The 13,848-nt window shown below is 42.8% G+C and overlaps 1 protein-coding gene across 3 annotated transcripts in view; it reads right to left on the minus strand.

The window, feature by feature from the left end:
- CDS1 (CDP-diacylglycerol synthase 1) overlaps nt 1–13,255 on the minus strand; it is a 68,502-nt gene extending 55,247 nt beyond the window's left edge. Inside the window, exon 1 of one of the 3 annotated variants that reach the window (XM_027095922.1) lies at nt 11,638–13,255. In XM_027095922.1, the coding sequence (XP_026951723.1) occupies nt 11,638–11,754 (117 nt within the window). In that variant the 5' untranslated portion in view covers nt 11,755–13,255. The remainder of the gene's footprint in view (nt 1–11,637) is intronic. The other 2 variants (XM_027095925.1, XM_027095923.1) reach the window with 2 other exon arrangements.
- Nucleotides 13,256–13,848: the final 593 nt, after the last annotated feature.

Consider the following 13,848-nt stretch of genomic DNA (forward strand, 5'->3'; position numbering starts at 1 on the left):
AATGCAATCCCTAATAAAATACCAATGGCATTTTTCACAAAAGTAGAACAAATAATTTTAAAATTTGTATGGAATCACAAAAGACCCCAAATAGTCAAAACAATCTTGAGAAAGAAGAATGGAGCTGGAAGCATCACATTCCCTGACTTCATACTATACTACAAAGCCACAGTCATCAAAACAGTATAGTACTGGCACAAGAACAGACACATAGATCAATGGAACAGAATAGAGAGCCTAGAAGTAAACCCAGGCACTTATGGTCAATTAATCTATGACAAAGGAGGCAAGAATATACAATGGAGAAAAAACAGTCTCTTCAATAACTGGTGCTGGAAACTGGGCAGCTACATGTGAAAGAGTGCAATTATAACGTTTTCTCATACCATATTCAAAAATAAACTCAAAATGGATTAAAGACCTAAATGTAAGACTGGAAATCATAAAAATCCTATAAGAAAACACTGGCAGAACACTCTTTGACATAAATTGTAGCAGTATTTTTTTGGATCAGTTTCCTAAAGCAAGGAAATAAAAGCAAAAATAAATAAATGAGACCTAATTAAACTTAAAGACTTTTGCACAGCAGTGAAAACCATCAACAAAACAAAAAGACAACCTACTGAATGAGAGAAAATATATGCAAATGTTGTGACTGATAAGGGATTAATATCCAAAATATATAAACAGCTCATACAACTCAGTATCAAAAAATCTAAACAACTCAATCAAAAAATAGGCAGAAGACCTGTATAGACATTTTTCCAAAGAAGAGATAGGAATGGCCAAAAGGCACATGAAAAGGTGCTCAACATTACTAATTATCATAGAAATGCAAATCAAAACCACAATGATATATCATCTCACACCTGTCAGAATGACTATCGTCAAAAAGACCACAAATAACAAATGTTGTCAAGGATATGGAGAAAAAGGAACTCTGTGCACTGTTGGTGGGATTGTAAATCGGTGTAGGCACTGTGGAAACAGTACAGAGGTTTCTGAAAAAACTAAAAATAGAACTACCATATGATCCAGCAATTCCACTTCTGGGTATATATCTGAAAAAATCAAAAACACTAATTAAAAAAGATACATGCACCCCAATGTTCAAAGCAGCATTATTTACAATAGCCAACATATGGAAGCAAGCTAGGTGTCATCAACCAATGAATGGATAAAGAAGATGTGGTGTATATATATATATACAATGGAATGCTACTCAACCATAAAAAGAATAAATTTTGCCATTTGTAACAACGTGGATGGACCTGGAGTGTATTATGCTTAGTGAAATAAGTCAAACAGAGAAAGACAAACAGTGCATCTTATCAATTACCTGCGGACTCTAAAACAAACAAACAAAAACAAAACAAAACAAAAAACACGAAGCTAACAAAACAGAAACAGACTCACAGATATAGAGAACAGACTACTGGTTACCAGGGGGGAGAGGGAAGGGGAGACAGGCGTGATAGGGGTAGGGGATAAAAGGTACCAATTACTGTGTATAAAGTAAATAACTACAAGGATATAAGGTACAGAAAAAAAAATATGTTTTTTCAAAAAAGGAGACAATCCTAATGAAACAGGTCAAACAGACACTATCATTGCTGTTTTACTTATAGGTAAACTATGATCAAAAGCATTTGCTCTGGTGGTGTGATTTTTTATAAAGTTATTTAAAACCCAAACTGACTTCTAAGAGTGCATGGACAAGAACTATGTGTGTATGCTGGGGCCGTTACACACAGATGGTCACTGTAGAACCTCCAGGGATAGAGTGGCTAAGGAATTTTAAGAAAAGAGTTGCCTCATGCTCAGTTTTGAAGTTGTTCATTCTGCTGTAAGGAACAGCCTCCACTCCTATGTCCTCCCATCTCCTATACCCACCCCTAGCAGCAACCTTCATTAAAGAGTGCTACACACACAAATGCTTTGGGAGAGTGGTTTACTGAGGGGGGAATTGGGGGAAGGGGACTGAACTGGGTCAGAGGGAAGAGAATATTCACAGGAGGTGAATACAGGCAGAAGGAGCATTGAGCAGAATCTTGGGCCAGAAGTGATACTAGGAATGAAAGCGCCTAGGGATTCAAAACGTTTAGGAATCTCAAACCAAACTCAGGCTTTATTAGCACCAAGGTTTTGGCAAATTTCATCACCCCTTCTAACTGATCCTTTATCCATAAAATGGAAACATTTAATATAATGCCAAGGACTCAGTTAAGTCAATGAAATAGTAAGCTATTATTACTATCGAATCCAATTCCTCATTAAGTGGCTTAACAAATAAAATGTTAGCCTTGAGGCTGTATTATCAGTTTTCATAAAGCAATAATAAACTTTTGTTTACTAACTACAACTTTCTTACTAAACAATTATAAAATTAAATGTGACATTATACCAAAAATGACAAATGAAACAAATGTCACATTTCCACTGTGACACTGAGTCAGTTGGCCCCACAGCAACTTAAACAAAGAGAGATGTTGACTAGTAAACCACCAGACAGGACATCTCCTGAAAACATCAGGGAACCTGCTGTTAGTCGGATGTGCCAGCAGGTTTTTGACATCTAGAATGATGGAACACATCACATTTTTTTCTTTGCTTTGCTCTCTTTTTTTTCACCTTCAGTAACCCAGAGCGTTGCAGACTTAGTGTGAGTGGTAGTCGAGACAGTGACTAATGGAAATGGCTCCATAAGGGCACATGACCAGGTTGCAGAAAGAGCACCAGACTAGGAGTCAGGAGTTGCAGGTACAGTGATCACTCAGTACCTGGTGGGAGTAGGGGAAGGGGGGTGGGGAATAGTTCCTGGACACCCTCAGATACAAATATCAGAGAATATAACCTACACAATCCTCTCATACACTTTAAATCATCTCTAGATTACTTATAAAACCCAATACAATGTAAATAGTTGTAAGTACAATGTAAACAGTTGTGAGTATGCAGAAAATTCAAGTTTTGCTTGTTGGAACCGTCTAGGATTTTTTTTTTTTTTTCAAATATCTTGATCCACAGTTGGTTGAATCCACGGATTTGCAACCCACGGATATGAGGGCTGACAGTACTGATTCCATCTCTAACTAGCACTATGACAAAAGGCAAAACACTTAACCCTAAAGAAACTCAGCCCTTGGTTTCCTTAAAAAATAAAGCCATTGGACTTTCAGCACACCACCTCAAAGTCCACTTGGCAATAATGGTGATGTGCCACAACCCTCCCCAGTAGTTCATAAGCTTTGTGAGAAGAAGAAATACTATTGGCCTCACTTTTGACTCACAAGAGGCTGGCAGACGACCTTGCGCAGTGGCTGGCATTTATTAGGCACTATGTAAATATGTGTTGAATGAACTGAGTCTGTCAGCTCATGCTAACATTTAAGATTAAAATAGTTCTCAACTGTTCTTGCTAGGTGAGTAATTTTGGCCAAGTCACCTTGCTTGGGAGCTCAGTAGCACTTACATAAAATGAGGGCTTCTGACTATGAAAGACTACTCTTTTCCAAATGTAAAATGATAATGAAAGTATTTCTGGTAAATGGTGGATGAAAGTTGAAAAAATTAAATTTTCTTTATTACCCTGTAAATCTAATTCCTACAGTGAAATGTACTTAGAAAATAAGAGCAAAAGTACTTTACAAATATTGATTTATTTATACCTCACATTACCTTACAGATAAGTAATCACATCCTTTTTGTAACTGAAAAAATTTAGGCTCAGAAAGGTTAAGTAAAGTGCCCAAGTTTACACAGCTCTAAGCAATGTAGCCAGGATGCAGAAAGGAAATTAAAATGACAATTTTCCTCCAAAGTGATCTACAAATTCAATGCAACCGCAATCATCTCATTAGGCTTTTTTTGTGTGTGGAAATGTACAGACTGATTCTAAAATTTATATGAAAATGCAAAGGACCTAGAAGAGCGAAAACCACCTGGGGAAAAGAACTAAAACTGAAGGACTTACACTACCTGTTTTCAAAAGTTATTATAAAGTTGTTACTGCGGTACTGGCATAAAAGAAAAAAAAATGTCAATGGAACAGAAGACAGAGTCCAGAAATAAATCCACATTTCTATGGCCAACTGATTTCAACAAAGTTGAAAGGTAAATTCAATACATGATGCTGGAATAATTAAATATCCATATGTGAAAGGAAGGAAGGAAGAAGAAAAAACTTTGATCTGTACTTCACACCATTTACAAAAATTAATTCAAAACAAATCATAGACATTTACATAAAGATATAAAAATTCCATAAAATCTTTGGGACCTAGGGTTAGGCAAAGATTTCTTAAATATGACAACAAGTATGATTTATATAAGAAAAACTGATAAATAAAAGTACTTCAAAATTAAAATTTTCTGCTTTTCAAAAGAAAGTGTTGGGCTTCCCTGGTGGCACAGTGGTTAAGAATCCACCTGCCAACACGGGGGACACGGGTTCAAGCCCTGGTCCGGGAAGATCCCACATGCTGCAGACCAACTAGGCCCGTGTGCCACAACTACTGAGCCTGTGCTCTAGAGCCCGCGAGCCACAACTATTGAAGCCTGCACGCCTAGAGCCCGTGCTCCACAACAAGAGAAGCCACCGCAATGAGAAGCCCGTGCACTGCAACGAAGAGTAGCCCCCCGCTCTCTGCAGCTAGAGAAAGCCCGCATGCAGCAATGAAGACCCAACACAACCAAAAATAAGTAAATAAAATTTTAAAAATAAATAAATAGTAAATCCTAGAAGATTTCCAAAATCATTATTAAAAAAAAAAAAGACAGTGTTAAGAGAATGAAAAAACAGCTATAGACTGGGAAAAGATATTTGCAAATCACATGTCAAATAAAGGTCTTGTGTCCAGAACACATAAAGAATTCTCAAAATTCAATAAGGAAACAATCAACTCAATTAAAATACATGGGCAAAATATTTGAACAGACATCTCACCAAAGGCAATACACAGATGGCAAATTAGCATATGAAGAAATGTTCAACATCTTAGTTACTAGGGAAATGCAAATCAAAACCGCAGTAAGATACTATGACACATCTTCTAGCATAGCTAAAATTTAAAACTGAACATACCAAGTCTCAGAGAAGATGTGTTGAAACTGGACCTCTCACACACTGCTGGTGGAAGTGTGAAATGGTACAACCACTTTGGAAAGCAGTTTGGCAGTTTCTTAAAAAGTTAAGTAATACATCCACCCTATGACATAGTCATTTCATTCCTAGGTATCTGCCCCAAATAAATGAAAGTATATATCCACACAAAGACTGTACACAATGTTCATGGCAGCTATATTTGTAATAGCTCCAAACTGGAAACAACTCAAATGTTGAAAAAAACGAATTGGGCTACATCCATACAGTGGAATACTACTCGGCAACAAAAATGAACTATTGAAGTATGCAACAATATGGATGAATTTCAAAATTATGCTCAGTAAAAAGAAGCCAGACATGGACTTACCTGGTGGGGCAGTGGTTAAGAATCCGCCTGCCAACGCGGGGGACACAGGTTCGAGCCCTGGTGCAGGAAGATCCCACATGCCACGGAGCAGCAAAGCCCGTGCACCACAACTACTGAGCCTGTGCTCTAGAGCTCACGAGTCACAACTACTGAGCCCACAAGCCACAACTACTGAAGCCCATGCGCCTAGAGCTCGTGCTCCGCAACAAGAGAAGCCACCGCAATGAGAAGCCCCCACACTGCAATGAAGAGTAGCCCCTGCTCACTGCAACTAGAGAAAGCCTGCGCATAGCAATGAAGACCCAATGCAGCCAAAAAATAAATTAAAAATAAACAAATAAAAGAAGCCAGACAAAATGTACATATAGTACGTATATGTATACATACATATGCATATGCGTATATGCATACACGTATGTTTAGAATTCCACTTATATAACATTCTAGAAAATACATACTCATCTATAGTGCCAAAAAGCAGATCAGTGGTTATCAAGGTGTAGAAGGGGAATTACAGAAGGGCAGGAGCAGACTTTTAGTGGTGACAGGGTTTGTTCATCATCTTTACTGCAGTGATGAACTCATCAGTGTTGCACATGTCCAACTGCACAGTGTAAGTATGGTCACTTTAGTGTTTGTCACTTGTAGCTATGGTGACTCCTGAAGAGTGCGCAGGAGCCAGCGGACAAGGAAAGAGGACTGAGGTGCTTCTCAATACTGGAGAATGGAAAGCAGGAAGAACAAGGGCATGGGATTCCAGACCATTCAAGATGATGGCTCCAAAGTCTCTAAACTAATGAAGGTAAGCTCAGTTTAGAATGAAACAAAGGATAACGTACTAAATCAATCACAATTTCCACCCCTTTTACACCTGGTCCCATAAAAAGTGAGTCAATCAGGGTCAGCTTCTCCACTATAGGTCCCTTGAGGTTCACACTGATCCCATGCTGTACCTAGTACAGCATTAAAATTGCAAACAAGCAAAAGGAAACCCTCAAATGACACAGAGCTCTGTGCCTAAAAGGAGGGGGCCTTTTAAAAATCTTGAAGCTAAACAGGTCTTACTTGAAAGAATGGTAGGTTATACTACTCATTTCAGCATTTTCTCTCAGTCTCTTCATTGTTTCCATGTATTTTAAAGATGTGAGAAAGAAACTACATGCCTTCACCCCACAAAGCTTACTGCCTCCATGAACATGACTTTAGAATCCAATCATCTTCATTACCATAGCTTTACTATTCCCAGATGCTTGCTCTGGAGCTAACTGTTCATCACAAGAACTTCTGAAAAACATCAATCCTTTAATAGGAAGCACCAACGAACAAGTTTCCTCCTAAAACTCTTTGATCCCTTGCCTCAAAATCCTTGCCTGGCAATTGCCACCAATCCCAAACTGTTACATTGTGATCCTTACCCAGTCCTGATCAAGACCCTGCATTGAAAGACCTGCCTTAAACCAAACTTCTAATTCTCAATAAAATCCAACCTTGCCCTTCCCCCTCCAAGCTCTGCCAAAGCTTAGTATTGAGGTGGTGTTTTTCCTCACCACAGGAAGCAATAAACTCAACTTTGTCTTATCAACTGGTGGGTTGGTGATATCTGGGGAGCCAGCATTCAAAAACTGTTGTTAAATAAAATGAATATGCTGCAAATGACAACATGGAAACTTATTTGGGTGATAACAGTGACTAACAATTGATGAACAATTGGGGAATACCAACTTACATTTTATTCTGGACATCTAGATCTACATATTCATATTTTATTAATGGCCTATATTTAGATGGAAAAAATATAGAAAATGTTTAGTACACCTTCAAGTGACACCAAGACAACTCACAGTGAAGTGTACCAAAGTGAAGAATTTATGGAAATACAAGTTCCAAAATTAAAAATTTATTTTTTAAATATTAGAATATTTTTGAAAGAAACTACACCCATCTCAAATGAGGAAGGACAGAAGTTAATTGACCTCCAGACTGTTTCACCCTCAACTTCGCAAACCCAAATCTGTATCAGAGTAGCATCCCCACATATGAGTACATGGGGTCCTCGTCTGACCAGTGCACTATTCCACCTGTGCTCCCTGTACTGGCCACGGATTCCCTGTGCACCCCCTTCTCTCCCACTTCCGGTCCAGTCAGTTAGGTCTTAGCTTCACTTCAATTGCTCAATCTCTCTCAATCCATCCAGGGCTTCAACAGCCCTCTTTGAGCTTCCGTCCACTTTCTTGCCTACCCTAACTGTGTTCAATCCTGGCCCCCCTGGCTCACTCACTCCTCTCTGGCATCCTTGTCCTGGCATTCCCGACCACAATCACTCCCAGTGCCTTTCTTATTCTCAGTTATTAAATGGGAAATATTCCTAACCCATATAGCTGAGGAACAAAAAAAGAAAGATGTGAAATTACTGTTTTCTCTAAATCACTCTACAAGCATCAACTATTATGACTACTACTGCTACTGAGTTAAGAACCATGCTAATTCAATACATAACAAATTTGTGTTATTTTAGTTCAACTGAAGCTTCACTGAGTTTGATAATTCTGCCAGTTGCCTCTTGGTCATCTTACATCACACTCTCTAAAATGACATTCCAAAGGTGTCCCAGTCAGAGATGAGCTCTAGTTCCAGCTCTGCTACCCATTTAAGGTCATTTCGGGCAATAACAAACACAGTCTAGGGCAAGTTTATTATTTAAAAATACACACACACACACATATATATACACACTCACACACATATATATGTATATATGTATGGTTGAACTAAATTGTTTCTAAGATCTCTTGAAGCTCTGTGTTTCTCAGACCCTACTTTACTGGGAAAATTTAAAGCATCAAACACTGATCTCTCCTCTTCTGCTTTTCAAAATGTTTCTGTATCTAACCTCGATTCCTTCTTTCCCTTCCTTGAATACTCTAACCACCTGTACTCTCCACACCATGTCTACTTTCTTTTTCCTAGGGACTGCCCACCCTCATATCAGCATCTGCACTCCCACTTCTTTCCTCCTTCCTTTCTTCCTTCCTTCCTTCCTCCTTTCTTCCTCCCTCTCTCCCTCCCTTCCTCTCTTTCTTTCTCCCTCCCTCCCTCTCTCTCTTTCTTTCTTTCTTTATCTTTGGCTGCGTTGGGTCTTCTTTGCTGCACACGGGCCTTCTCTAGTTGAGGTGCACGAGCTTCTCATTGCGGTGGCTTGCCTATGTTGTGGGGCACAGGCTCTAGACACGTGGGCTTCAGTAGTTGCAGCACGCAGGCTTCAGTAGTTGTGGCTTGCAGGCTCTAGAGCGCAGGCTCAGTAGTTGTGGCGCGCGGGCTTAGATGCTCTGGGGCATGTGGGTTCTTCCCGGACCAGGGCTTGAACCCGTATCCCCTGCATCGGCAGGCGGATTCTTAACCACTGCACCACCAGAAGTCCACTGACTTCTTTATATGAATACCTATCTTCCCTTCTTTGAAAAAGGATATTTTCACTTGATCCTCCAAGTCCTCTCTAGCTGCTATCCTGTACTCCCTTCCACCGGCACTTCCTACAATTACTACCAATATTTTACATCTCACATTCCTCGGCCTAAAACGTGGCTTCTCTTAAGATCTTTTGCTGGGACTTCCCTGATGGCACAGTGGTTAAGAATCCGTCTGCCAATGCAGGGGACACGGGTTCGAGCCCTGGTCCGGGAAGACCCCACATGCCACAGAGCAACTAAGCCCGTGTACCACAACTACTGAGCCCGTGTGCTGCAACTACTGAAGCCCACGCGCCTAGAGCCCGTGCTCCGCAACAAAAGAAGCCACTGCAATGAGAACCTCGTGCACCACAACGAAGAGTAGCCCCCACTTGCCGCAACTAGAGAAAGCCTGTGCACAGCAACGAAGACCCAATGCAGCCATAAATAAAAATAAAGAAAGAAATTGAGAGGGAAATTAAATGAATGAGTATTATAAAAATATAAAAGATCTTTTGCTAAATTCCATGTTCTCTGCCCCTTCCTCATTTCTAAATACTAGTGAGAATATCCTCTAAGCAACTCTCTGGACCACAGAACTTTCTCTCAGTATGTCTCCAGGTCCTAAACAATGAGAAGGTCATGTTAATAATGCCGTTATAAGAAAAGACTACAAAATGGCACAGGAGTATACCATAACAGCAGAATATAACACACTTCCTGCACTTCTTTCATTAATTCCATAAGAGTTTTGCCTTTACTGCAACTTGAATGGAGAAGGCACTTAAAAGAATTTCAATGGACCAAATATTAACCAGCCTCCGATGTGCAAACCGATTTTATAATGGTCCTTGACCTGGAAATACAGGTGCATTCAAATATACACCCTGATAAGAAAGGACATACAGAGGATAGAGTTCAGTGACACAAAGCTTGCCAAGTCAAAAGTTCCTTGCAATAAACTCTAAAAGTATGCAATATTTTAGATATGGTTTAGAAAATGCTCATCCTTGTCTAAGAAATCTTAACAGAACAGGTTACACATGGCAACACCTACTCTCAGGAAAAAAATCCCGCTGGGTATGTATTAATGAAAACCAATAGTGTGGCATCTATAAATAAATAAATAAATATGCAGTGAGGTAACCCACTCACAGATAGCTAGAGACAACAGTTCTAATGAGTCAAATCAAACCAGAGAAGTAGTTTCCATTTTAAATATATTAGGGTGTTAAGAAACTAATTAATTCAAAAGTTATTTTATGGATGGCTTCCTTGAACATGTTTTTTCTTATTAAAAGCTTGTTCCAGTTAAGGAAGTGAACATGGGGAAGCTGGTATTTCCTTGATTCTAAACTGTATCAGTGCTAAAACAAAACAAACCCCAACCTAATTAATTCTATTTTTGTTCTAGTTTCCAAGGCAGTTTTCACAAAAACTATTCTTTGCCCACTCTTTTTAGCTTTGTAGCATCAACCTTCAGAAGCTAGAAACTGTTACACTTTGTATAATTCCTTGATACATATGTTCTATCACAGACTCATTGTATTCCACCTGCCTATCAAGGGTAGGGGGAAAAATAGGATCTGTCTTCCAATTGATTCTAAAGTTTCATGCCTAAAATCACTGTTAAATTTATTATTTCATGATATTGTGGGATATGTTCCTGCCAGAGCTTTATAAGGGGTGACCTCAAGTTCATCAACAGCAAGTTCCAGGTGGAACCTCCCCCAAATCAGAACTTCTGAGTTCTGATGAGTGAGTGAGTCTCAGCAACAGTGCAAACCAGAAAAAAGGGAATCAGGAAACAGTTTCTAGTTCCAAAAGGCCACTGACTTGACCTTGAGCAATCTACTTCACTTCTGTAATTCAAACTGCAATACCTGCTTCCAAAAAAGAATGCTTCTAGGAATAGCTTAAGTGCTTTGAGTTTCTAAGATAAAATGGAATTTTATAAACAGAAGATTTCATAAAACAATCTATTGCCTGGCCCAATTTCCTAAACTTATTACCAAATAAGCTGCACTTTGACTTTCTTCTACCTTTAAAAAGAATAGTGGCATTACATCTGCTTACAAAGGCAATCTACAGAAATGGGAATTTTAAAAGTCCTCATGCATTAACGTGTCAGGTAAAATGAAATCTACTGCTGCACTGTCGGCCGTGGAGGGTCACAACTGGGTCACGTGTAGGAGCCTCTCAAACGTCCAAAATCTATTATACTGAAAAAGGATAGAGGAAACGAAAGTGCTGATGGGGGAGCGCGAGAAGCCAAGCCTCCAGCGTCAGGATCCAATGACATGTTAGAAGCGAAGGTGCATGACTTAAGTTTAGTTCTTACTAACTGTGTTCCTCTCCCGAGAAAAGGTGTGAAGTGGCAGCTACTAGAAAGCTGCAGCTCTCAGGGTGGCAGGCTCCATCCCGATTCTAGCGTCGGCCCCAGATCCCGGGAAGGGGGACTGGAATGGGCAGAAACTAAATTAGAGTCAAGTTGAATCATCCAGCTACCCTGGCAGCGGTCGAGGTCATACTGGGAAACGCACCATCGCTAGGGTCCGGGTCCCACTTGAGGGAGAAGGAAACAAAGCCAGGCCGGGAGGGCGGCGCAGCCCGCAACTTCACCTGACATTCAGTGGGGCCCCACCCTCCCTCCCAGGTGTCCCGGCCCCAGCCAGGACCCAGCCGGGGCGCGGGTGTGCGCCTCTCGCGGCTCTACTTACTTTGTCACTGGTGCTCTCGGTTTCGTGGTCGCCGCCGGCCGCCTCTCCCTCGCGGGGTGGCGGCGCCACCGCTCCCACGGGGCCGGGGCAGCCTCCCCGGTGCCTGAGCTCCCACATGTCCCGCTCCCGCGCAGCCGTGGCGCTCTCCTCCAGCGTCCCGAAACCCGAGCTGCACGCGCGGACTCGCCGGCTGGCCGCCCTGCCACCCCGCAGCTACACACCCGACGTCCCGCAAAGCCACGGCCACTAACACGCCCCCACCGTGGAGGCGCCGCCGCCGCCTCCTGCCGCGCCGGGTCACCCCCAAAACGGCATCAACGAGCGAGCGCTCGAGGCCGCCCCCTGCGAGCGCGGGGCCGGTAGAGAGAAGAGGGGCGGGAGCCGGGGGCGAGCTCGGAGTGCGGGGCAGGCTCGGGGCGCCCGGCCCGAGCGGAGAAGGTGGGGGCGCGGCGGAGCGCGGCCGCTGGTTGCCAGGTGCGCGTCCCCAAGCAGAGGCCCAGGTGGGAGGAGAAGAAAGGACGGGGAGGGAAGGAGGAAGCGTGACCCGTTTTAGCGCTTCACCGGGCTCCGGCCGCCCGGGCCCTGCCACTCCCCGCCCCGCCCCCAGACTCAGGAGTCGGCAGGTCCCGGCCCCCCTACACCTTTCTCTGGGTTGCTGCCTCCCGCAGCCAGGTCACGCGCCGCAAGCCCCGCCCCACCCCGCCCCTCTGCGCTGCACTGCGGTTCCCACAGCCCCGCCTCCATCGCGGAGGGGTGACGTCATGGGTCCGGACCGAGGCTCCGCCCGGGTCTCTGCGAGCACACAGGTGGCGGCGCTGAGAAGATGTGCGGGCTGGAACAAAGGTGAGGAGCAGGGAGGTGGAGGAGGGATGAGCAGCTTGCTTAGAAGTGAGGCGTGAGAACTTGTGGACTCGTCACGGAGCAACTGGGCTGAAAGAACTACTCGAAGACGCCTGGTCAATACTGACAGCACTCAGCACTACCCCTTCGAACGGCTCCGCGGCCGCCGCAGCTTGATACACCGCGGGGTGTCGGAGGTTCAGAGGCGACCAGAAGCAGAAACTTGTCTGGCAGGAGGAACTCGATGACTTCGCGGCATTGTGACCCAGTGGCATCGCTTGCAAAATAGGAGATGCCTTTGCCTCACTGGGCGTCCCGGGTTGGCCAGTTTCAACCACATACCCAAACTCTGTCTCCAAGGAACTCGAGTATTGAATCTCTCAAAATTCACTGCCTAGGGCCTGAAGAGAGAACCAAGACCCTGAGGTGCCAGGGGATGCAGTTGCCAACCAGCTAATCTCTAAGCAGTCATAGACCTTGGGCTGCTAAAGTTGGAACAGGAAGGGCACAAGATCCGCATTAATTCCGTTCCAAATCCTGTTAGAAGGTGATTAGTTTTCTTGACATGTATGTACCACCTGGTCATTACTGACAAGCTGACAAATGGGAGGCGGGGGGAGGAGACAGGCCATCATACAAACAGGACAACGTTCAGGAAAGCACCCTTATAGAAATAAATCAACAATAGAAATTTCTTCAGGTCATTACTGACACCCTGAAAATAAGTAAGGTTGTTCCGAAAATTGAATAACAAGCAAAAACAGAAAGTCAAAGTAGGAGGCATTGAAAAGCAGAGCACAAAGACATTATTTTACTTCATCAAACAAATCTTTAAAGCTCTGAGCTCAGATTAGGTCACCATATTATCAAAGGGATAGAGAGAAGAATCAGTCAGTCTTATGGGAAAAGTAACAAAAATGACAAAAGATATGCAAATAAGTCTTTTGAGTCACAGTCATGGTGCGGTTTTCCTTAAGGAACAGAAGACTATGGGGTGACTAGTTTAATCAATTGTTCTTCATTTCTTTGGAGGACCAGAGATGAAACACTGCCTGATGGTCAGGAACATAAGGTTGAAGAGACTGCTGAAGGCAGTGGTGGAGTTTCCCACCTGAGTCCTAGTTCCACCAATGCCACTAACTGGGTGTGGCCTTGGATAAGTCGTTAAGCCTCAATGTCCCCAACTATGAAGTGGATAGTAAGGAGGATGGCCTCTGTGGTCCCTTCCAGCTTACACACGATTCTGCAACTAAAGCCTCTCTCTATCAGAACCCAGACCTTCCTTTCTCCCATGCCTCAAGAAAAGGGGACCTAGCATTGCACCTGAATGATTTCCTCCTTCCCCTTCCCCTAGTAAACCCAATAGCTCCA

The sequence above is a fragment of the Aethalodelphis obliquidens genome, unplaced genomic scaffold (genome assembly GCF_003676395.1).
Source record: "Aethalodelphis obliquidens isolate GAN/ISIS:26980383/991018 unplaced genomic scaffold, ASM367639v1 scaffold95, whole genome shotgun sequence".
NCBI classification, from domain to species: domain Eukaryota; kingdom Metazoa; phylum Chordata; class Mammalia; order Artiodactyla; family Delphinidae; genus Aethalodelphis; species Aethalodelphis obliquidens.